The 26,446-nt window shown below is 35.9% G+C and overlaps 1 protein-coding gene across 1 annotated transcript in view; it reads right to left on the bottom strand.

The window, feature by feature from the left end:
* The window catches only part of ANKRD31 (ankyrin repeat domain 31), a gene marked incomplete at its 3' end in the record, with an annotated part of 129,924 nt that overhangs the window by 38,187 nt on the left and 65,291 nt on the right, over nt 1-26,446 (bottom strand). Inside the window, exons 16-20 of the mRNA XM_082836379.1 lie at nt 25,101-25,238; nt 17,195-17,337; nt 11,080-11,242; nt 8,871-8,986; nt 5,006-5,093 (exon numbers count right to left, since the gene is read on the bottom strand). Coding sequence (XP_082692505.1) covers nt 5,006-5,093; nt 8,871-8,986; nt 11,080-11,242; nt 17,195-17,337; nt 25,101-25,238 — 648 coding nt within the window. The remainder of the gene's footprint in view (nt 1-5,005; nt 5,094-8,870; nt 8,987-11,079; nt 11,243-17,194; nt 17,338-25,100; nt 25,239-26,446) is intronic.

The raw sequence follows: 26,446 nt of genomic DNA, 5'->3' as shown, positions 1-26,446 counted from the left end.
ATATGTACCCAACATAGGAGCACCTCAATATACAAGGCAAATACTAACAGCCATAAAAGGAGCAACTGACAATTACACAATAATAGTGGGGGACTTTAACACTCCACTTTCATCAATGAACAGATCATCCAGACAGAAAATCAGTAAGAAAACACAGGCCTTAGATGACACATTAGACCAGATGGACTTAGTTGATATTTACGGAGCATTCCATCCAAAAGCAGCAGAATACACATTCTTCTCAAGTGCACATGGAACATTCTCCAGGATTGATCACATGCTGGGCCACAAAGTGAGCCTTGGTAAACTTAAGAAAATGGAAATCCTATCAAGGATCTTTTCTGACCACAACACTATGAGATTAGAAATCAACTACAAGAAAAAAACTGTAAAAAACACAAAACATGTGGAAGCTAAACAATATACTACTAAACAACCAATGGATCACTGAAGAAATCAAGAGGAAATAAAAAAATACCTAGAGACAAATGAAAACAAAAGCACGATGATCCAAAACCTATGGGACACAGCAAAAGCAGTTCTAAGAGGGAAAGTTATAGCAATACAATCTTACCTCAGGAAACAAGAAAAATCTCAAATAAACAACCTAGGCTTACACCTAAAGCAATTAGGGAAAGAAGAAAAAACAAAACTCAAAGTTAGTAGAAGGAAAGAAATCATAAAGATCTGAGCAGAAATAAATGAAATAGAGATGAAGAAAACAATAGAAAAGATCAATGAAACTAAAAAGTTCTTTAAAAAGATAAACAAACCTGATAAACCTTTAGCTGGACTGATCAAGAAAAAAAGGGAAAGGGCTCAAATCAATAAAATTAGAAATATAAAAGGAGAAGTTACGATGGACACCCCAGAGATACAAAGGATCACAAAAGACTACTACAATAAACTATATGCCAATAAAATGGACAACCTAGAAGAAATGGACAAATTCTTAGAAAGGTACAATCTCCCAAGACTGAACCAGGAAGAAACAGAAAATACGAACAGACCAATCACAAGTACTGAAATTGAAACTGTGATTTAAAAGCTCCCAACAAACAAAAGTCCAGGACCAGATGGCTTCACAGGCAAATTCTATCAAACATTTAGAGACGAGTTAACACCCACCCTCTGAAACTATTCTAAAAAATTGCAGAGGAATGAACACTCCCAAACTCATTCTGTGAGGACACTATCACCCTGATACCAAAACCAGACAAAGACAGCACAAAAAGAAAGAAAATTACTGGCCAATATCACTGATGAACATAGATGTAAAAATCCTCAACAAAATACTAGCCAATTGAATCCAACAATACATTAAAAGGATCATACACCATGATCAAGTGAGATTTGTCCCAGGGATGCAAGGATTTTAAAATAACCACAAATCAATCAGTGTGATACACCACCACATCAACAAATTGAAGAATAAAAACCATATGATCATCTCAGCAGATGCAGAAAAAGCTGGACAAAATTCAACACCCATTTATGATAAAAACTCTCCAGAAAGTGGGCACAGAGGGAACCTACCTCAACATAATAAAGGCCATATATGACAAACCTACAGCTAGCATCATACTCAATGGGGAAAAGCTGAAAGCATTTCCTCTAAGATTGGGAACAAGACAAGGATGTCCACTCTCATCACTTTTATTCAACATAGTATTGGAAGTCCTAGCCACAGCAATCAAAGAAGAAAAAGAAATAAAAGGAATCCAAACTGGAAAAGAAGAAGTAAAACTGTCACTGTCTGCAGATGACATGATACTACACAACATTTCTATACACTAACAATGAAAGATCAGAAAGAGAAATTAAAGAAACAATCCCATTTACCATCACATCAAAAAGAATAAAATACCTAGGAATAAACCTACCTAAGGAGGCAAAAGGCCTGTACTCTGAAAACTGTAAGACGCTGATAAAAGAAATCAAAGATGACACAAACAGATGGAAAGATATACCATGTTCTTGGATTGGAAGAATCAGTATTGTCAAAATGACTATACAACCCAAGGCAATCTACAGATTCAATGAAATCCCTATCAAATTACCAATGGCATTTTTCACATAACTAGAACAATGGAGACATAAAAGACCCCGAATAGCCAAAGTGACCTTGAGAAAGAAAAATGGAGCTGGAGGAATCAGGCTCCCTGACTTCAGACTATACTACAAAGCTACGCTCATCAAAACAGTATGGTACTGGTACAAAAACAGAAATATAGATCAATGGAAAAAGACAGAAAGCCCAGAAATAAACCCACACTCCTATGGTCAATTAATCTAAGACAAAGAAGGCAAGACTATACAGTGGAGAAAAGACAGTCTCTTCAATAAATGGTTCTGGGAAAACTGGACAGCTACATGTAAAAAAATGAAATTAGAACATTCTTTAACACCATAAAGATAAAATAACTCAAAATGGATTAAAGACCTAAATGTAAGACTCGATACTATAAAACTTTTAGAGGAAAACACAGGCAGAACACTCTTTGATATAAATCGCAGCATTATCTTTTTAGATCCATCTCCTAGAGTAATGGAAATAAAAACTTTGACATGTATGTTCCTATTGCCATTTTATTCATTGTTTCAGATTTGGTTTTCTAGGTCTTTTTTCCTCCCTTACTCTTTTGTTCTCTTCTCTTGTGATTTGATGATTAAACAAATGGGGCCTAATTAAATTCAAAAGCTTCTGCACAGCAAAGGAAACCATAAACAAAACAAAAACTCACAGAATGGGAGAAAATATTTGCAAATGATGTGACCGAAAAGGGATTAATCTTCAAAATTTACAAACAGCTCATGAGGCTCTATATCAAAAAATAACCCAATCAAAAAATGGGCAGAATAACTAAATAAAAAGAACATTTCTCCAAAGTATATATACAGATGGCCAAGAGGCACATGAAAAGAGATGGTCAATATTGCTAATTATTAGAGAAATGCAAATCACATCTACAATGAGACATCACCTCACACCAGTCAGAATGGCCATCACCAGAAAGTGTACAAACAATAAATGCTGGAGAGGGTGTGGAGAAAAGAGAATCCTCCTACACTGTTGGTGGGAATGTAAATTGGTGCAGCCACTAAGGAGAACAGTACTGAGGTTTCTTAAAAAACTAAAAATAGAGCTACCATATGATACAGCAATCCCACTCATGGGCATATATCCGGAGAAAACCATGGTTCAAAGGGATACATGCAACCCAATATTCACTGCAGTGCTGTGTACAATAGCCAAGACATGGCAGCAACCTAAATGTCCGACAGATGAATGATAAAGAAGATGTGGTACATATATACAATGGAATATTACTCAGCCATTAAAAAGAATGAAATAATGCCGCCATTTGCAGCAACGTGGATGGAGCTGGAGATTATCATACTAAGTGAAGTTAGATAGAGAAAGACAAATATCATATGATATCGCTTATATGTGGAATCTAAAAAAAATGATACAAATGAACTTATTTACAATACAGAAAAAGACTCACAGACTTAGAGAACAAACTTATGGTTACCAGTGGGAGAGGGTGGGGGAGAGGGATACACTGGGAGTTTGGGATTGACATATACACACTGCTATATTTAAAACAGATAACCAACAAGGACCTACTGTATAGCACAGGGAACTCTGCTCAATATTCTGTAATAGCCTAAATAGGAAAGGAACTTGAAAAAGAATAGATATGTGTATATGTATAACTGAATCACTATGCTATATATCTGAAACTAACACAACATTGTTAATCAACTATACTCCAATATGAAATAAAAATTTAAAAAACAATAAAGTAGCATATGGGAGAAAAAATTAAATATAGACCATCCATTGTTTAATTAATAATATCTAATACATTATTTCTCACACATCTAATATATTATTTCTGGTAATGCCTTAAATGTTTGAAATTTTGTGAGTTTCAACTGTAAAATTCAGATGTTTTAGTAAATTAATGCCAAAAAAGAAGAAGAAAAAAGGTTATAAATCAAGGATCTTCCCAAGCTGTCTGATTTTATCTCAAAGGGTACTTTTATCTTATGAGCACAATATGGGAAATTTCATGCAGGATAAAAGAAGCAAACAAACAAGTCTTCAAATAAATCCTACTCAGGACAAATAATAATTTGGCTTATGGCTTAGTAATTATTATCAAATTGCAACACGACAAACATGGAATGTACAGTCAAGTCACAAATGATTCAGAACTGGTTCCCTCTGACATGAAGTTTTTCTAGTGCATTTGAAGATGTGTAATTATATTTTTAAAAATTCTTCCTAATGAAACACCAGTAGCATAACCATTTTATAAAGAGAAACTTGCCCTAAATACTTCCATGAGAAGATACTTAGTCTACTCAATAACTTAGAATTAATTTGAGAATTTATTATCACTTTTAAAAAATGATTTCATTTTATATTATTTTACTTTGGTTTCAAGGGATATCATACTCCTGCAAACAGTGAAGTCCAAAATTAAGGTACTGACAGTACTGTACTCCCTCTGAAGGCTCTAGGGGAGGAAACTTCCTTGACTCTTCTAGTCTCTGGTGGCTCCAGGCATTCCTTGGCTTGTGGTTGCATCACTCCAGTCTCTGCCTCCATCTTCACATAGCCTTCTCCTTCTCTCTGTGTCTCTTTCTTGTGTGTCTCTTATATGTACACCTATCACTGGATTTAGAGCCCACTTGGAAAATCCAAGATAAATCTCATTTCAAGATCTCTAATTATATCTGTAAAGACTCTCCCCCCTGCAAAAAAAGTCACATTCACAGATTCTGGGGCTTAGAATGTGGACATATTTTGGAGGGAGGGCACCTTCAACCCCACTGCACTCCTATTTTGAATTCTACTAAAAGTTAATTTGGCCTGTTCTTGAACTTTATAAAAATGGAATCATACTTGTACCCCACCCCCCAAAAAAGAAGATGAGATAGCAATACCTTGGATGAATGAAATAATCAGACTTGAGTATGAGTATATATTTACCTGCATCTTCAGGGGTTCTTATTTCAAACGCTAACAAATTTTCTTGTTTTTCTTCTAAATCTTGTAGAACGGCACTGATGGTCTGATGCTATCAGATAAAATATTAAAAACTTCATTACAAGAAGTAGATGTTTTTCTCTGATATGCAACTGACAAATGCACAGTAAAAGTGCTAAAGAAAGTGACACTAAAAATGCTCATTTCCCTTTATGTTCCAAATGTACTCAGGCTTTGTTTAAACTTAATTGTATATATATTACATATTTGGGGAAAAATTAAACATAAATATATCTTGATTTATGTAGCAGATCTGCTCCAGGAAAACAGAATGTAAGAGTAGCAAGCATACAAAGAATCACAATTTCTCAATGACTTCTGTTATAGGCATAGGAGAAAAAGAACACTCAGCACATAATATTTAAAGACAATATATATGCAACAAGTTCACTTTAAGGCTTTATGACTATCATTGTACACTATTGAAATTTCACACACAGTCTTACAAATACTAAACACTCTCAAAAACTCACAAAGGGGATTTAAAACCATCTCTTTATATACTTGTCAGTATTAATATTCCTGACTCAAATGCCTTCTATATATTCTGCCCAGAACTTTCTCTTTCTTATCAGAGATGGAATTGTGGAGTGGACTCTGGAACTGGACTGCTTGGGTTTGAATTCCGGCTTCATCTCTTCCTAGCTGGGTGACTACAGAAAGTTAATTATCGTCTCCTTGTCTGAACTGAGTAACACATATAAAATGTTTAGGACAGTGTCAGCACAAAGTAAAAGTTCTATAAATACTGCTTATTATTATTATATTAAACCAATCTCACACACAAAACCCCTGACTAATCTAATCCATACTGATTTCTTCTTTCTCAGAATTACTTAAGAATTTTAGTGCTACAGAAATTAGCATTAACATGTATAATGTCTTATATATTATATTTCCTCCATCAAAACAATGAGATCTTGTAGGCTGGAGCATGGCTTTCATATGTGTACAGGTTTCCACACTGCTGGATATACAGTTGTTGCTCAATAAATGACAACTGATGGACTGACTCGTACTACGTATCCTTTAATACATTCTCAAAACACATTCATTTTTAAAAGATGTGTGTCCTCAAAGCCTTGTGAAGTACGTTGCTCGAAAGTTTTACTTTGGTGCCCACAAGGGATATGGAAAATGCACATAATAAAACCATCCAGTTATGTGGAAAAGTAAACTAAAGGTCTAAATTTGTGACCAGACTAAGCCTCTACCTACAGGTTGGGATAAAGAAAACATCTTTTGGTGCTGACTTCTCCTTCTGTTTTGTCTCATATTGTAGATGCACTCAGTCTTGTCCACCATGGGCCATAACTTTTCACTCCATACCAGCTCCACATTTTACCATGGAGGGCCCAGTAAAACTTTCCCTCCAAGATCCCCCTTCTTAGTCTTTCATTACTATTTGTTTATCTTACCAAAAACGAAAAACAAGAAAAACCACTCCTAACCTAGGATCTGTCTTTGGAATAAGCAACTTATAGACAGTTTACACTCTACTTACTGTAAAGCTTCACTAAGATTTTATTCCAGATTTACAACTTTTACTATGGCAGGATCATCTTTGCCTCTGACATCTCTTTTATAATTTTGAATATTAAAAATAAAACATAGTGGTTAAGAGCACAGGCTCTGGAGTCAGATTGCCTGGAGTTTAATTCTGCCATTGCTACTTAATAGAAATGTAATTCTGGATTGTTACTTACCCTCTCTTACTTTAGCTTATCTGTAATGAGGAAGGTAATGATATTAATAGAAACTACCTAGAAGAATTATTATAAGGACTAAATGAGTTAATATAAAGCACTTAGAGGAGAGCTTACCATATAATAAATACTCGGTGAATGCAAACTATTATCATTATTTTTTATTACTTCTGTACTCATTCTATATGGAGGTAGAGAAGGAGGCTGCCTACACATGCTGTGATCTGAAGGTGTTAGAAGGTAGCACCAAACTAAAATCATCTCATTTCCTTTGCACCTGGCCATAGAGTCGCCCCCGGCCATCCTCAGTTTGGTTTGGAAATTTCAACATTCAAAAACAATTTTACATTTACAAAAGACAAACCCTTGATGATTTTAATGTCTGTATATTTAAGTTTCTTTTTCTTTTTTTTAAAGTTGGTTTTCATTAAACTCCTATATCTCCACTATATTCCTCTGTGGCTCAGCATCTAAAATGATATACATTATTCTGAAGCAAATACCCATATAGTTAATAACAATAGGGTGATTTTTCCATAATGTTTTAATCTCTACATGAAAATATACCTTAAAGATACTAATGGTCAATATGGTGAACTGAGCTGATACAGAAGGACTCCAGTCTACTCCAAACAGTTGGAAAAACACATTAGACAAAATACAATAAACTTTAACCACCTGTCCCCAGCTAAGACTGGAAAAAGAAAGAGAAATAAAATGAAGTTAGTAGCAGCCCATGAGGGATCTGGAACAAACATAGATATTAGGGATTAGGGTCCTACAAAGGAACAGAAGATAAGGCCTCAGGGCCACATGAAGAAGGAGTTAGAATGGAGTCCCCTCATAAAGCTAGTGACCTTAAGTGGGTGTCCTTTAGCTTAAATAAGGATTAGAAAAAATTCTACTTGACACCCACCCAAGGCTTTGGGTAGAAAATCAGTGATCAAAGGCTATTGCCCAGAATATAGTGCAGAGAATTAAAGAGATGGAAAATATGAAAAAGACATATGGAGACTGGTCTAACAGCCATCTAAATATGAGTTCCAAAAAAGGAGAGACTGAGAATGGGACAGAGGTAATATTCAAAGATATAAGGGCTGAGAGTTTCCAATATACAAATGAGAAATGTGTCTTCAGATTAAAGGAGCATGCCTAGTCCTTAGAATAATTAATTAAAAACACAACCACATTTAGACATAACCTAGTGAAACTGCAGAATATAAATGAAAAATCTTAAAAACTGTAAGCTTAAAAGACATTACCTACAAGGGAATGCCAATCACATTGACAATTAACTTTTCATTCATTACAAGAGACACCAGGAACAATGTAAAATATTTTTTAAATGCTGAGGCAAATACAATTTAGTTTGAATACCATTAAAAATATTTAAGGTATAAAACAGTTGATTAATCATAGTTTAGGTTCAATGAATAATATTTTCTCCTCTACACTAACAAAAAATATGTAAGGGAAATCTAATCAACATCCATAGTCTTATTCAAAATATTTCATTGAGGATGCTACTTTGCTTAAGAAGTTAGTGTCTAGTAAGCTGTATGTTTTAATTAAACTAAGAATATCCATTTTATATATTTATATATGTATGACTACTATGGGTTTTTTTTTTCAAAAAAATACGTTTACATGAGGGATTTCACATATAGCAAACACTGTCACTATAAACCATGTGGGATCCACGTTGGTTAAACCAGGTTTCTTTTCTCTTCTCTGTCAGGGTTCCAGGGTCTTTTCTACCTAGTATGTATCTTAGATACTTTTTGGAAGTGGGTGGGTGAAGACACGCTATGACAGTGGCACTGTCTGTCGGATAAGAAGTAGCCAAAAAACGCAATCTAGGTGTAAAGGATAGTAGCTAAACTATAATTCTGTGTTCAGTGCAGATAATGGAGAGTTAACTATATACCATATTTTCTTGGTTCATTCTGTTCAATTATGCTGTATTATTTTCTTATGACAAAAAACATTTTCAACCTGTATGTCCTTAAAATGGAAAGAGTGCTGCCAACAGCCAATGGCTGGCTGGCCCAAAGAATGGCATTTTCTAGGCTGAAGAACAAAAGGATTTCAACTTCACTCACCATGGCGAGGTTTTCTTTTGTTTTTTCTTGGTGTGAAATAGAACGTGTATCAACAGTTTTGCAGTCATCACAAAAACACTGTTTATGTCTTTTTGCCTGGATAGCAGGAATTTTTACTTTAAAACATAAAATTAGAAAATATAAGAATGTGTAAAAATTTAGCATCATTTTATCAATTGTAATGGTGACAGGAATGGGAAGGATAAAGTAAGTCTATAATTACTATGATATCTTAACGTTGGTCAGCACCTCATTATTTATTATCAATTGACTAACTACAGCTAACATTTGCTGAATACTTATCACATGCTGGACATCGAATTCTTTTCCTGAATCATCTTATTTAATCTTCATATGAGCCCATGAGGTAGGTAATTAATTACATCTATTTTACAGAAGAGGAACGTGAAGCTTAGAGGGATTCAAGAAGTTGCCTAAAGTTACATAGCTAGTACTGAAACCAGATCTGACTTCAAGTCCATGCTCTTAAATACTAGGACTATAATTCACTGTCTCCGTAAAATTCTCTCTGAACCTTCTCCCATTTTGGATTCTCTTTCTCCATATATGGGTACCCTATACCCCTCATTCTGCTGGGGAACCTGATGAAGGAAAGGTATATACAAGAAACAACAGAAAAGTGGGAGTAGATATAGCACTTTTTAACAAGAGTGCCCAATAACTCCAAATATGGCTTTGAAGAGGGAAAGAGACATACCTGGGGCTTTAAGAAAGTCCCTGACCCTATGGACTTAGCATATGGTAGCAGGCAAAGAAAAGAAGATTTGTGTATCAGTCTCTTGACTTTGACCTACATGTGATCTAGCTCACTAGTAAAATAGGACACAATGATTAACCTTGCCTCTCACCAATCATATCAGTAATAATGATTCCTCCCTTGAAAACAAACAGTTGGTAAGGACTGTGGTAGGCTGGGGGAAAAGTGAGTCACGGGTTTTCTCTTCCCAATATTCTCCCTCATAGAGAGGACAGATAAGTTCCCGGCTTTCTTCTTCTATGAGTCAAGGCTCAAGCATGAAGGAAAAGGAAGAACAATTCTCTCTCCTCAACATTCCCAAAATTGTGTTTAACTGCCTGTTTTCTGGTTATCTCCTCACAAGACTGGAAGCTCTTCTTGGGCAAGTGCCTGGTTTGTATAGCAGGTGCTCAACAATTGTACGTTTTCTCAATTAGTGTTCACTAAATGCTTCTTCTTCTTTTTTTTTTTTTTAACACATCCATCACCTGACATTGTTACCGTGTGTGTGTTGGTGAGAACATTTAAGATTTACTCTCTTGGCAAATTTTAAGTATACAATTTATTATTATAAACTATAATCATCATCTTATATATTAGCTCCCCAGAACTAATTCATCTTATAAGTGAAAGTTTGTATTCTTTGACCAACATTTTCCCATCTCCCCCCCATCACCCCCTCCCCCAAGCTCTTGGCAACCACCATTCAACTACCTACCTGGTTCTTTAAGCTTGACTTTTTTAGGTTCCACATATAAGTGACATCTTAAAGAGTTTGCCTTTCTGTGTCTTTCTATGCTTATTTCACTTAGCATAACATCCTCCAGGTTCACCCATGTTGCCACAAATGGCAGGATTAAATGCTTATTTCTTATAGATAACTCATTATATTATTTAAGTGCAAACTACTGCTAAAGATGGTTCACAAAATTTTACCTATATATTCCCTTGAAATAGTCTTTCCATTGTAATATATTACACATACACTCACACACATATATAAGCATAATATATTTGCTTAACAAATTCATATTCTAGCATTAGAAAGTTTGTCTTGAAAAGTTGGCATCATTACAAGTTTTGAAGTAATGGAATATTAGTTTCAAAGACTTTAGTATGTCATTCTTTTCCAGCCCCACTACAAGTAAACCAATCTGCATAGTTTCAGTGACATCTCTATCTCAGATCCAATGTTACGAGAGATTAATGTTTGTTTAATGAATATGTTTTGTTTCAACATATAATCCCAATACAACAGGACCATATAATCTATAAATTAAACCAAGTTTGGAAATGCTATTTCTAAAAATAAATGATGCTTTTCAAGAGTTTAATAAACATACAAAACATTTATCCCTAGTTATGAAATAATTTACACAAATCTTAAGATTTTCTTTTTCTAAGCAGAGGTACACACCCTTATAAAATAGCAAGCACCACTGACATACATACCAGTGACTACAGCATTACTCTCATCTCTATTGTCAGTCTCAATAGCACCATAAGATTTTAGCAGCTCTTTCATGTTTTTAACATCTGCTTCATCCAAAGCAGTCTTCTGCTTTTGATCCTTTTGATTAGGGTTTGCTCCATGTTGTAGTAGAATCTCAGCTGCCTAAAAGGTATTTTTCCAAAGTTATCTCTACAGACACCTAAGATCAATAATTCCTGCTTTCATTACAAGACACCACTATCAAGTATTAAAAGTTATCAAAAAAAAGTTTTCAAACTCTGACCAAGAAAATCTTGATTAAATTTGATATGACAACTGTAAACTGCTCCACTGATTTGGCCTGATCTGTCCTCACAGAAGAACCAAACACCATGACATAAAAGTACCAGATATGCTGCCTTCATGGCTGAAGAGGCAGACTTTGGGAGACTGATGTGCAAAAGGATTTACTCTATCTCTTTAACACAGCCCTTTGTCCTCCCCTAAACTGCTGGAAGATAGGGTGGAGAAGGGAGGAGGGATCATTTCAGGATTATATTAAATTATACACTGTATTATAAATTGCCATCAGACATAGTTGAATAAAGTTTCATTTGAACTATATTTCAGGTATGTTACTTGTTTAGGAGGTTTTATAAGCTAGCCTGGGAACCTAATGTCCATTCTAATATTTTCTATGCAAATGTTTCCTAAATAGATGACATATTCACAGAATGTTAATAAGATTAAAAAGAAACAGAAATAATCTACTCCAACCCCACCTTTTAAAGAAGAGAAAACTGAGGTCAAAGATAAATGTTGTGACATTTTGGGGGCAAAAGTTTCTAATATAAATAATGCTTCCCTGAATAACTCAAATAACTCAAATTTGTGTTTAAAAAATTTGAATAACTCAAAGTTGTGTATCAGAAGTAAGTTTATAAGTCATCAAAGTTAAAGACTGTCACTAATTAGTTGACAGTATAAGCCAACTAGTAAAAAACAATCAGTGATTCCATCTGCACAAGGCAAATGACTTAAACCACTGAAAAATCTTTTGTTTAGGAAAAATGGTCAGTATTTTGTTAAAGTAAAGGTATGCATATGTGCTAGTAGCTTTTCTCTTTCAACTTGTGTCCAGATATGGAAAAGCAGAAAAACTTAGGAGCAAATGGGCCAGTAGAAGTAATAAGGATAGCTCCTTATTTGTTCTATCAGCCTATTTGTTTTAAAGTCAAGCATACAAAATTCACTCCTGCTACTTACTATCTATGTCCTTGGGCAAGTTATTTACCATCAGAACCTCATTTCTCTCACCTATGAGGCTTAAATGTGAACCCGTGTAAAGTATTTGGCACATGGCGGGGCTTAAGGAAAACACTCCCCTATTTAGCCCTGTGTAATCTCCAGCCTGCTGGCTCTTTGCTTAACCTCATGTAGTTTCCTTACCCACATCTGTAGATCAGCCAAGGAATTGAGGGGGTTCCCCTTTAAATCTCTGGAGAATTCTTTCTGTGCAGATATATTCTGTCTGGTATTTTGCCCCATAAATTTCAGCTGTTGGAGTTTAGAACTCCAAACAACCTTCTCAACTCATTGAGATCATAAGGCTATTTGCTTTCTTCCTCCCTAGGCTTCTGCCTGAAAACTCCTCCTAGTCCACGAGGTGGGGCAATCTTACGGTTAGTCTCATGTTTCCATCCTGTCAGGGATCACTGCCCTCTGCTGCATGTTGTCTAATGTCTCAAAACTGTTATTTCATATATTTTGCTCACTTTTCTAGTTTTTAAGGTGGGAGGAAATATCTTACCCCTGCTATCCCATCTTGTACAAAAGTGGGTACCCATTCCCCCCACATTTTATCTTTTAAAAAAATCTCTTATTCTTCTTTTCCTTATCTTTTTATTCTCCACATTTTACAATGTAGAATACATGACCATCTTGGAGGATAACTTAAAAAAGAAATTAAGATTTTTTTTAATTGAAAGTTGAAAAAGAAAATAAGATGTTGAATAACTTTGCATGTAGTCATGCCAGAGAGAAAATTAGGAATTAAATATACAGGGTGTTATAGAATTGATATTTAGTAGGTCTACAGTACCATATATTTACCTTTCTTGCTCCCCCTTATTAATCTTTCTAGATCATCTATCAATATCCTACCTCAAAATAAAGAAATAGGGACAAAAGGGGAGAAAGTGAGTCAGAAATAAAATGAGTCAATGATAGAAGAACTGTCACATGGAGGGAAAGTTAATGAAGATATGAAGAAAGATGCTGGCAATATATCAGTATCAAAGGAATTAAAATATCATTAAAAATACTACCTCCTTCTTTTTAAATAGAATATTTCTCCTTAAAGTAAAGGCAACAGAGATGTGGAAGGTTATTCCAAGAGCAAACTTGTCTTTATCACCACTTAGGTAAAAGAACGTCAGTAATTCTCTAGATCAAGCAATAGCAAACTATGGCCCATGGGCCAAATCCAGTCTGCTGCCTGACTTTGTAAATTAAGTTGTATTGGCACACAGTCAAACCCACTCATTTACACGTTGTCTAGGGTTGCTTTTGCACTAGAACAGCAGTTGAGTAGTTGCAACAGAGACTGTGTGGCCCGGAAAACCTAAACTGTTGATTAGCCCTCTGTAGGAAATATTTACCAATCCTTGCTCTAGACCAGAGCTGTTCAACAGAGTTTTCTGTTATGATGGAAATGTCCTAATCTATACTGTCTAATATGGGAGCCACTGCCACATGTAGCTATTGAGTACTTCAAATGTGGCTAATGCAACTGAAGAATTGAAACTTTCAAAAAAAATTTTATTTATTTATTTTGGCTGCTCTGGGTCTTAGTTGCGGCACTAGGATTCTTTGTTGCCGTGGGCTGGACCTTCATTGCAGCGTGCGGGATCTTTTAGTTGTGGCATGAGGACTCTTAGTCGCGGCATGCAAACTCTTAGTTGTGGCATGCATGCGGGATCTAGTTCCCTGACAAGGAATCAAACCCAGGCCCCCTGCATTGGGAGGGCAGAATCTTAACCCACTGGACCGCCAGAGAAGTCCCTGAATTTTCTTTTTAAGATTTTTTTTTTTGATGCGGACCATTTTAAAAGTCTTTATTGAATTTGTTACAATATTGCTTCTGTTTTATGTTTTGGATTTTTGGCCACAAGGCATGTGGGATCTTAGCTCCCCGACCAGGGATCAAACCCTGCAACCCCTACATTGGAAGGTGAAGTCTTAACCACTGGACCACCAGGGAAGTCCAAGAATTGAATTTTTTAATTTAATTAATTTTAAGTAATTTAAATTTAAATAGCCACATGTGGTTAGTGGCTACAGTATAGGACAGTACAGCTCTAGATCAAATTCCTTATTTCAGGGGTAAAGATATCTTTATCTTTCTCAAGCAGCAGAACTAGGCCTAGAACTCAAGTTCTCTAAAATCCAGTTCGGTGTTTTGTCAAGCTCCCTTTCTGCTATTTCCTGTGGTGAATTTTCAGTTCTTGGCATTTACTTTACAGAAGACCCTCTACATCTGAGTTATCATTTTCTCTAACCCTTGAAGTTACCAAATTTCTATGAGGGAAGCTACAGTCTTCAAAATAGGAAAATTCTCACTTATGAAGGCTACTTACAAAATTTGATCTAATCAAACATCCCTCCCTGTTCAATAACATGGCATTTTTTCCCATCCATCAAGTCAACATATTTCTCTTGAGTTTTGGTCAATTTACTACTGGTCCCTGATATTGTAAATAGCCAACAATAAAATGGAAATACACTACAAATTGATTACGAAGCCAAAATGTAAAAATGTAGGATTTCCTGAAGTCATATATTAAAATAATATTGTAGGGCTTCCCTGGTGGCGCAGTGGTTGAGAGTCCACCTGCCGATGCAGGGGACGCAGGTTCGCGCCCCAGTCCGGGAAGATCCCACATGCCGCGGAGCAGCTAGGCCCGTGAGCCATGGCCGCTGAGCCTGCGCATCCGGAGCCTGTGCTCCGCAACAGGAGAGGCCACAACAGTGAGAGGCCCACGTACAGCAAAAAATAATAATAATAATAATAGTAATAATAATATTGTAGAAATGCTTGAAGCACCTGTGAAGCAACTGATAAATGAGAAACTTAGAGGTAAAACTGTTAACCTAAAAAAAAGAAAAATTTTGAATATGAATGGATTAATACAGGACCTAGGGAAAACTTGTGGCACCTCTCAAAATTTTTGAAAAAGAGAGCTTCCCTGAGGTCATGATGCAAAAAACCAACTGTGAGATAAAGGATGTCCTATGTGCTGTCATACTATTTTGCCAGAAAAGCTAGGCCCAGAAAGCATATATTATTCTGTTTTTGCTGTTCCAGAAATCAGTATGTATTTCAATTAGAAACTAAATATAATACTATTTAGAAAGGAGTTAACATAGCAGGCATAAAACTGCTATCTAGAAAGGCTGCTTGCTAGGTTGGTCTGTAGCTGGCATCTGTGAACTTGGCTGGTAAACAGTGCCCTACATTGATATAAAACTGTCCCTAATTGATGAGTGGCTCTCTGTGCTTAAACTGTCTACACAAGCAATGTGGTTTATTTATGCTTCTGGGAGTCTGGAATCTTGCTATGTGCTAGGCAGAGGGTACATGACCAGCCCTCAATATAAATCTTGAGCACTGAGTTTCTAATGAGCTTCCCTGGACAGAAACATTGCACTTACGTTGCTACATTTTCACTGCTGAGGGAAAAGCAAACTGTATGTGACCTCTCATAAGGAAGAGTGCATAGTACAGCCTGCACATGGATACCTCCAGACTCCACCTTTTTCTCTGATGATCCCCCTGTGTACCCTTACTATACTGCTGTAATAAATCTTAGCCATGAATACAATCATATGCTGAGCTCTGTAACACCTTCTAACAAATTTCCAAGTATAGGGGTGGTGGTATTGGGAAACCCCTTATTTTGTTTATATTGCATTTTTCAGGATAATGTCTAAAATCCTGATTTTCCTACTATGAAATTTGGCCCTTATTTAAGTGGTTTCACTTTAAGTAACATTTTCCCTGTACATATAACCAGTAAGTTCATCACTTCAATGACTCTTCCTGTTTGCTTTCTTCCATTGCATGACCACATAACTTTGAGACTTTGTCAATTCTTTTTTAATTTAAATATCTTAAAGGTCAAAGAGCTTCTTTGATCAAAAGAAGCCTCCCTGGACATTAGCCCACCCATTTGGTATTATTCTTCATCATTAGTTTACCTCTCTTATCTCTGCAAATCATAAATTCAATACTATTCTTTCACATGACTATATTTAGACTGAAAACAGTGGGGATATATTTTCATAAAATTAAATAAAATTACCAGGCTATTAAAAATACCTAGAGACAGAAAAGTAGTTTTAGTGAGAGATCCAAGGAATTTTTTGTATGAACCTTGGTTTTATATTGTTGTTGTTGCTGGTAGTTTCCTTAACTACTTTTCAAAGCCAATAATTATTCCTGAAGTCTATATTGCCTACTGACAAATCTTCTAAGGTTTGTCGAACAAAAAAGATGAGTTTAAAAATCTGGAGAATTTTGAAGTCTAGATTTGAAATTGAGTGTTACTGAAATAATTACCCTGGTGATTTTCTCTTGTGATATTTTTACCATAGCTATCTGATTAAAAAAAAAAAAAGGAGAAAAAAATACAAGAACCCCCAAGGAAACAAGCAACTTGAGCTTTTACCCATTTCTTTGAAACTTCAAACCCACTGAGAAATTTCGAGTTTAAAAAACATCTGGCTGTCACATATATCATCACTATATAGACTCTTTTATACACAACAGCAAAGCATTTAATGCAATTAAAATTGGAATGTATTATATTAATAGGCTGTGTTTACTTCTAGCCCTTTCATTTTATTCTCACTTACATGAATTACATGATGAAGAGACAATGGAAAATGATTCATTAGGAAATACACTGGTTTTCTAATCTATATGTAATATCATATTCATTTGTACTTTTAAGCAGTTTTTAAAAATCATTTGTTTTAAGGAATCACTTCAGTTCGCAATTTAAAATATCTTCACTGTCTTCACTCACTTTTTAAAGAAAAAGAAATAGGAACCTAATCTGATGTGCACTATACCTTTAAATGGTTGTTTGCAACAGCACCATGTAAGGGCAGAATTCCATCTACATTTTCACAATTAACATTAGCACTAGCTTTTAACAACTCTACAATTATATCATTACATCCCGTACTAGCTGCCTCATGAAGTGGTGTCCAACCTAAAAAGGGAAAAAAGAGAAAACAAAACAAGCTGCTTACAAATCAGTATTCAAGTAGTATATTCATTATTAAGTTTATTTGCACTAATGGAATTATTAACTTTATTGATTCAAATGTATGTACTAAGTACTGGACAAGAAATAATATTGAAAACAGGCTACCTAAAGATCCCTGAGCTCAGAGCTGCCCCTGGACATGGGCCTGTCCACCAGAGGGCCCAGGATCCAGACCCACCCACCAGTGCACAAACTCTAGACCCAGGATGCACAGGGCCCTGTAGCCAGAGACCCTGGCACCCAGTTCCACCCACCAGTGGGCAGGCACCAGCCGAGAAATCCTTAGGCCCCAGGTCTGTGCACCAGCAAGGCTGCTTTAGCCTTGGGAACAGCCTCACCCACAGTGGGTGGAAACCAGCCCCAGGACAACTACAGCCCCACAGCCTGCTGTGGCAGGAGTCAGCCTACCCACAGGCAGGCCAGCACCAACCCTAGGACCAGCTGGGTCCAAGCTCTGCCTAGCAGTAGGCCAACACAAACTTTAGGACACACTGAACCCCACAGCCACCTGTATCAGGAACTGGCCCCACTCACCAGCAGTCCAACATGAGCTCTGGGACCCCTGGGTCTTGAAGCCAGACCCCAGGACCTGGCTCTTCTCGCCAGTGGGCTGGCACTGGTCCCAAGAACTAGCTTCACCCACTGGTAAATCTCCTATACCCAGACTCTGCCAATCAGTGAGCCAGCACTAGCCCTGGGGTCCCCTGGGGTTTAGCAGCCAGCCACCTTGTGACCTAGCCCCACCAACCAGGGGCCAGCAGCCTCCACACAAAGCAGGGCCTGGCAACCAACTGTACTGGGGGCCAGCCAAGCCTACAAGACCACACACAGTAGTCAGCCTGCCACAACAGAAGGACCCATGCAGCCCACCTAGGGGGTACCCCTAGAACATACAGCTCTAGTGATCAGAGGGGAGTGAACTCCTGGAAGCTTAAGACATTTCCTATAAAAGGCTACTTCTCCAAGGGTGGGATATGTAACAAGCCTACCAGATACATAGAAATAACTAGTTAAGCAAAATGAGGCAACACAGGAACATGTTCAAAACAAAGGAACAAGATAAAACCTCAGAAGAACTAAGTGGAGATAGGAAATCTACCTGAGAAAGAGTTCAAGGTAAGGACTGTAAGGATTACAAAAGAACTTTGGAGAAGACTGGATGAACAGAGAAGTTAGAAGTTTTTAACAAAGAGTTAGAAAACATAAAGAACAACCAAACAGATGAAGAATACAATAACTGAAATGAAAAATACACTAAAAGGAATTAACAGTACACTAAATGATATACATAGGAACGAATCAGCAAGCTGGAAGACAGAGTAGTGGAAATCAAGAAGTGAGGACAGTTTAAGAGCTCTCTGGGACAATATCAATTGTACAAACATTTTCTTTATAGGAGTCCCAGAAGACGAAGAGAGAGAGAAAGGGATGGAAAGCATACTTTAAAACATAATAATCTGAAAACTCCCCTAATCTGGGAAAGGAAAGAGACATCCAGGTCCAGGAAGCACAGACAGTCCCAAACAGGATCAACATAAAGAGGACCACATTAAGATACACTGTGATTTAAACGGAAAAATTGAAAGATAAAGAGAGAATATTAAGAGCAGGAAGGGAAAAGCAACAAATAACATACAAGGGAACTCCTATAAGGCTTTCAGCTGACTTTGCAACAGAACTATGCAGGTCAGAAGGTACTGGCAGCATATATTTAAAGTGATGAAAGGGAAAAATGTACAAGAAAAAATACTCTACCCAGCCAGGCTCTTATTCAAATTTGATGTTGATATCAAAAGTTGTACGGACAAGCAAGAGCTAAGAGTTCAGCACCAGCAAACCAGCTTTATGTGAAATGTTAAAGGGACTCCTCTAAGCAAAAAGGAAAAGGCCATAACTGGAAACATGAATATCACAAAAGAAAAAGTTCATCAGTAAAGGCAAATATACAATAAAGGTAGTAAGTCAACTGGGTACAAAACTATTAGGAAGGTTAAAAGACAAAAGTAGTAAAATCATCTATATCCACAATAAGCAGTTAAGCAATACACAAAACAAATACATGAAAAATATGATGTTGAAAACAGTAATTGTGAGGTGAGGAGAGTAAAAATGCAGGGTTGTTAAAATGCATCTGAAATTAAGAGATCAGCAAGTTAAAATAATCGTATATATATACACACACATATATAAATAAAACTCATGGTAACCACAAATCTATAATAGAGCCACATGCAAAAAAGAGAATGGAAACCAAACATAACATTAAAGATAATCATAAAATCACAAGAGAACAAAAGATGAAAGGAATAAAGAAGAATTACAAAAACAACTCCCAAACCATGAATACAATGGCAATAAGTACATACATATCAACAATTACTTTAAATGTAAATGGACTAAATGCTCCAATCAAAAGACACAGAGTGGCTGAATGGATACAAGAACAAGACCCATATATATGCTACCTACAAGAGACTCACTTGAGATCTAAAGACACACACAGACTGAAAGTGAGGGGATGGAAAAAGGTATTCCATGAAAATGGAAAACAAAAAGCAAACTGGGGTAACAATATCTGCATCAGACAAAATAGACTTTAAAACAAAAACTGTTACAAGAGACAAAGAAGGACATTACATAATGATTAAGGAATCAATCCAAGAAGAAGGTATAACGATTTTAAATATATTTGCACCCAATATAGGGCCACCTAAATACATAAAGCAAATATTAACAGACATAAAGGGAGAAATTGACAGTAACACAGTAGGGGACTTTAACACCCCACTTTCATCAATGGACAGATCATCCAGACAGAAAATCAATACAGAAAAACTGGCCTTAAATGACACATTATACCAGATGAACTTAATTGATATATATATAAAACATTCCATCCAAAAGCATCAGAATACACATTCTTTTCAAGTGCATAAGGAACAGTCTCCAGGATAGGTCACGTGCTAGGCCACAAAACAAGAACTGGTAAATATAAGAAAACTGAAATCATGTTGAGCATCTTTTCTGACCACAACACTATGAGACCAGAAATCAATTACAAGAACAAAACTGCAAAAAACACAAACACATGGAAGCTAAACAACATACTACTAAACAACCAACGGATCACTGAAGAAATCAAAGGAAAAAACAACAAATACCTAGAGACAAATGAAAATGAGAACACAAGGATCCAAAATCTATGGGATGCAGGAACAGCAGTTCTAAGAGAGAAGTTTATAGCGATACAAGATTTCCTTAGGAGTGAAGTAAGTCAGAAACAGGAAAACAAATACCATACACTAACACATATATATGGAATCTAAAAAAAAAAAAAAGGGGTTCTGAAGAACCTAGGGGCAGGACAGGAATAAAGACGCAGATGTAGAGAATGGACTTGAGGACATGGGGAGGGGGAAGGGTAAGCTGGGACGAAGTGAGAGAGTGGCATGGACATATATACACTACCAAATGTAAAATAGATAGCTAATGGGAAGCAGCCGCATAGCACAGGGAGATCAGCTTCATGCTTTGTGTCCACCTAGAGGGTTGAGATAGGGAGGGTGGGAGGGAGACGCAAGAAGGAGGAGATATGGGGATATATGTTTATGTATAGCTGATGCACTTTGTTATACAGCAGAAACTAACACACCATTGTAAAGCAATTAAACTCCAGTAAAGATGTTAAAAAAAAAAAGATTACCTCAGGAAACAAGAAAAATCTCAAATAAACAATCTAAACTTACACCCAAAGGAATTAGAGAAAAAGAACAAAAAACCTGAAAGTTAGTAGAAGGAAAGAAATCTTAAAGATCACAGCAGAAATAAATTAAATAGAGGCTAAAAAAAAAAAGAAAAGAATCAATGAAACTAAGAGCTGGTTCTTTGAAAAGATAAACAAAATTGACAACACTTTGGCCAGACTCACCAACAAAAAAAGAGAGAGGGCCCAAATCAATAAAATCAGAAATGAAAAAGAAGTTACAATGGACACCACAGAAATACAAAGGATCATAAAAGATTACTACAAACAACTATATGCCAATAAAAAGGACAACCTACAAGAAATGGACAAATTCCTAGAAATGTACAGTCTCCTAAGACTGAATCAGGAAGAAATAGAAAATAGGAACAGATAAATTACCAGTAATGAAATTGAATCAGTAATGAAAAACCCCAAACGAACCAAAGTCCAGATGGCTTCACAGGTGAATTCTACCAAATATTTAAGGAAGAATTAAGACCTATCCTGCTCAAACTATTCCAAAAATTGCAGAGGAAGAAACACTTCCAAACTCATTCTACAAGACCAGCATCTCCTTGACACCAGAGAAAGATATCACACAAAAGAAGAAAATTACAGGCCATTATCACTGATGAACATAGATGCAAAAATCTTCAACAAAATATTAGCAAACAGAATCCAACAATACATTAAAAACATCATACACCATGATTAAGTGGGATTTATCCCAGGGATGCAAGAATGGCTCAATAGCCACAAATCATTCAATGTGATACATCACATTAACAAATTGAAGAATAAAAATCATATGATCATCTCCACAGATGCAGAAAAAGCTTTGGATAAAATTCAACATCCATTTTGAAAAAAACTCTCCACAAAGCAGGTATAGAGGGAACATACTTCCACATTATAAAGACCATATATGATAAACCCACAGCTAAAATCATGTTCAGTGTGAAAAGCTGGAAGCATTTCCTCTAATATCAGGAACAAGACAAGGATGCCCACTCTTGCCACTTTTATTCAACACATTATTAGAAGGCCTAGCCACACCAATGAGACAAGAAAAAGAAATAAAAGGAATCCAAATTGGAAAGGAAGAAGGAAAACTGTCACTCTTTGCAGATGACATGGTACTATACATAGAAAAATCCTAAAGACACCACCAAAAAACTACTAGAGCACATCAATAAATTCAGTTAAGTTGCAGGATATAAGATTAACATACAGAAATCTGTTGTATTTCTATACACTAACAACAAATTATCAGAAAGCAAAATTAAGGAACCTTCTCATTTTCAACTGCATCAAAAAGACAAATACCTGGGGATAAACCTGCCTAAGGAGGTAAAAGAGCTGTACTCAGAAAATTATAAGACAGTGATGAAAAAAAAAAAAACTGAAGATGACACACCCAGATGGAGAGACAAGATATACCGTGTTCATGGATTAGAAGAATTAATATTGTTAAAATGACCGTACTACCCAAGGCAATCTACAGATTAAATGCAGTTCCTATCATAATACCAATGGCATTTTTCACAGAACTAGAACAAATAATTTTAAAACTTGTACTGTAGCACAAAAGACCTCGAATAGCCAAAACAATCTCAAGAAAGAAGACCAGAGCTGGAGGAATCACACTCCCTGACTTCAGACTATACTACAAAGCTACAGTAATCAAAACAGTCTTATACTGGCACAAACACAGACACACAGATCAATGGAACAGGACAGACAGCCCAGAAATAAATCCACACATTTATGTCAATTAATCTATGACAAAGGAGGCAAGAATAAACAATGGAGAAAAGACAGTTTCTTCAATAAGTGATGCTGGGAAAACTGAAGAGCTACATGTAAAAGAATGAAATTAGAACATTTCTCACATCTATACAAACATAAACTCAAAATGGACTAAAGAACTAAATGTAAGACTGGAAACCATAAAACTCCTAGAAGAAAACATAGACAGCATACTCTGACATAAATCATAGCAACATTGTTTTGTATCTGTCTCCTATGGCAAAGGAATCAAAATAAAAAATAAACAAATGGGACCCAGTTAAACTTAAACGCTTTTGCACAGCAAAGGAAACCACTGACAAAACGAAAAGAAAATCTACTGAATGGGAGGAAATATTTGCAAATGACATGACCAATAAGGGGTTAATATCCAAAATATATAAACAGCTCATAGAATTCAAAACCAATAAAAGAAACATGCCAGTCAAAAAATGGGCAGAAGACCTGAATAGACATTTTTCCAAAGACATACAGATAGCCAACAGGCACATGAAAAGATGCTCAACATTGCTAATCATCAAAAAAATGTAAATCAAAGCCACAATGAGATATTATCCTACTCCTGTCAGAATGATTATCATAAAAAAAAAACACCAATAACAAATATTGGTGAGGATATGTAAAAAAGGGAGCCCTTGTACACTGTTGGGCATGTAAATTGGTGCAGCAACTGTAGAAAACAGTATGGAGGTTTTTCAAAAAACTAAAAACAGAACTATCATATGATCCAACAATTCCACTGCTGGGTATATATCTGAAGAAAACAGACACTAATTCAAAAAGATACATGCACCCCAGTGTTCACAGCAACATTATTTACAATAGCCAAGACATATAAGCAACCTAAGTGTCCATCAACAGATGAAAGGATAAAGATGTGGTGTGTGTGTGTGTGTGTGTGTGTGTGTGTGTGTTTGTGTATATATATGCGCAATGAATTCTACTTGGGCATAAAAAGAATGAAATTTTGCCTTGTGCAAAAACATGGATGGACCTGAAGGATATTATGCGTAGTGAAATAAGTCAGACAGAGAAAGATACTCTATGTTATCACTTACCTGTGGAATCTAAAAAATAAAAGAAACAAGCAAATTCAGCAAAACAGAAACAGATTCATGGATATAAACAATAAAGTAGTGGTTACCAGTAGGGAGAGGGAAGGGGGGAGGGGCAAGATAGGCGTAGGGGATTAAAAGGTACAAACTACTATGTATAAAATAAATAAGCTACAAGGATATATTGTACAGCACAGGGAATACAGTCAATATTTTACAATAACTAAGTGGAATATAATCTATCAACTTTGGGTTTTTTTGTTTTTTAGTTTTATTTGTAATTAAAAATTTTTTTGAGGTACAGTTGTACAATATTACAACTTTGAATCACTATGTTGTACACCTGAAACTAATATAATAAATCAAGTATACCTCAATAAAAAAGTATGCTTCATTTTTTTAAACAAATTAACCACATCAAAAATATTTGTTGATACAAGTGCCAAAAGACTCACAGAGCATAAGATATAATGGGACCAGAGTAAATACTAATCATGTCAAATGGTTTCAAGTTAGATATTAAAATAGAGTAAGATCATCTGACCTTCCTATTTATACCCTGTATTGTCACATTTCTCTTTGAAATGACATTTGATCAATCAATCTGAGTTTTTTCCCTCTGGAATTCCTTATACAAGTTTCTTTTGTGCTTGAGAAAAATGTTAGAAGATAAATTTAAAAATGGAGGTTTAAGATAAAAACAAGACATGGGAGAAAAAAGGAACAGTATTAATAGACAAGGAAAGAAAAGAAGGGACAGGGAAATGGGAAAATTTGGTATTCTCTACAAAATTAGATAATGATATTAAGGCCTCCAAGGAAAAGTTCTAAATAAAGCTTCTTTCCCTTCCCATTCTGTATACTCCCTCTGAATGCTCCCAAACGTATGTTAAAAACTGTTTCAAAGGAGAAGGTTATTTTAGCAATTGGTGTGAACCAAGATAAATGTTACTATTCAACTAAATAATAATATATTATAAAAAGATTTTCAAAGTGAGCAGCTATATATCAGCCAGGATCAAAATGGGGGAGGGTAGCTGAAATGTGTATATCAGTGAGTTCAAATTATAAAGACAACTACAATTAAAAATCGAAACCTGCATTGTCTTTTAGATTCACATCTGCTCCAGATTCTATCAGAGCTTTCACCAGAGACAAGTTTCCTCTTCTGGCAGCCAAATGAAGCCGGCTTTCTCCTCTGGCATTCCTCTTATTGATCCCAGCTGTTTTCATTTCTGTAAATTTGCCAAGCAAAACTGAGTATTCTTTTCTGCCAAGTGCTGATTATGATGAAGGATCTTAGAAAATACACAGCAACTTCCTCAGAACATCCTAAGTAGGATGCACTACACAGAAACATACCTCAATTAATATCATTGCTGTTACTATTTAAAAATATAACTTGTAAAGAATTGATAGAGCATCTGATCACATTACTTCAAATTCATTCTAGCAGTTGTTCACTCTATCATATGCTTGATTAAAACAAATAATACTTGCTTCATTTCTACACTCACTTCACTCTCAGTAGTCCTCTATCAATGGATAAAAGTTTTCTTAAACCAAATTGTGATTTTATAAAAATCCTCTTTCTATAACTATTCTTATATCTCAGTGGGTGTGTTTCTGATCACAAAAGATGCCAAGAACCAAACCATGGCCTATTGGGTATTTCGTTTTCTTTCATAGAAAATGTAGTACAATATCATTATCTGAAGATTTTAAAATCTTTTCCTTGCATCACAAGTTAGACTTGAGTTGGAACTAAAAACAGTGAATAGTTTTTTTCCCAAACTATGCTAAAATGATGTACTAAAAGATTTTTTGTAACATCATATAAAGAAAATAGAAAACAATATCTCTTCTTCAAGTGGCCTACAGTATAGTGGAATGACAGACATGTAAAAAATTACATTAAAATATGATTCAGTGCTGCTAGAGAAATGTATTAGTTTCCTGTGGTAGCTGTAACAAATGACCACAAACTGGGTGGTTGTGTTGTGCTTAACACAACACAAATATATTATCTCACAGTTCTGGAGACCAGAAGTCCAAAACCAAGGTGTCAGCAGGGCTGCACTCTCTCTGGAAACTCTAAGGAAGAATCCTTCCTTGCTTCCTCCAACTTCTGATGGATACCAGCATTCCTTAGCTTCCTTGGCTTTTGGCCACATTGTTCCTTTGCCTGGGTTTTCACATTATCTTCTCCTTTCCTGTGTGTCTCAAAGGTCTCTCCATTTTTCTTTTATAAGGATACTTGTAAGATTTGGGTCCCATTTGGAAAATCCAGGACAACCTCCTCATCTCAAGATCCTTAACTACATCTGCAAAGATTCTTTTTCTAAACAAGGTACTGTTCACTCTTTAAATGAGATAGTATCACAGATTCCAGGGAACAGGACATGGACATATGTTTTGGGGGGCCACTATTCAACCCGCTACA

This window comes from Leucopleurus acutus, assembly GCF_964270905.1.
Source record: "Leucopleurus acutus genome assembly, chromosome: 3".
Classification (NCBI taxonomy): domain Eukaryota; kingdom Metazoa; phylum Chordata; class Mammalia; order Artiodactyla; family Delphinidae; genus Leucopleurus; species Leucopleurus acutus.
The sequence above is the reverse complement of the archived record's forward strand: the minus strand, read 5'-3'. Positions and strand labels throughout refer to the sequence as shown.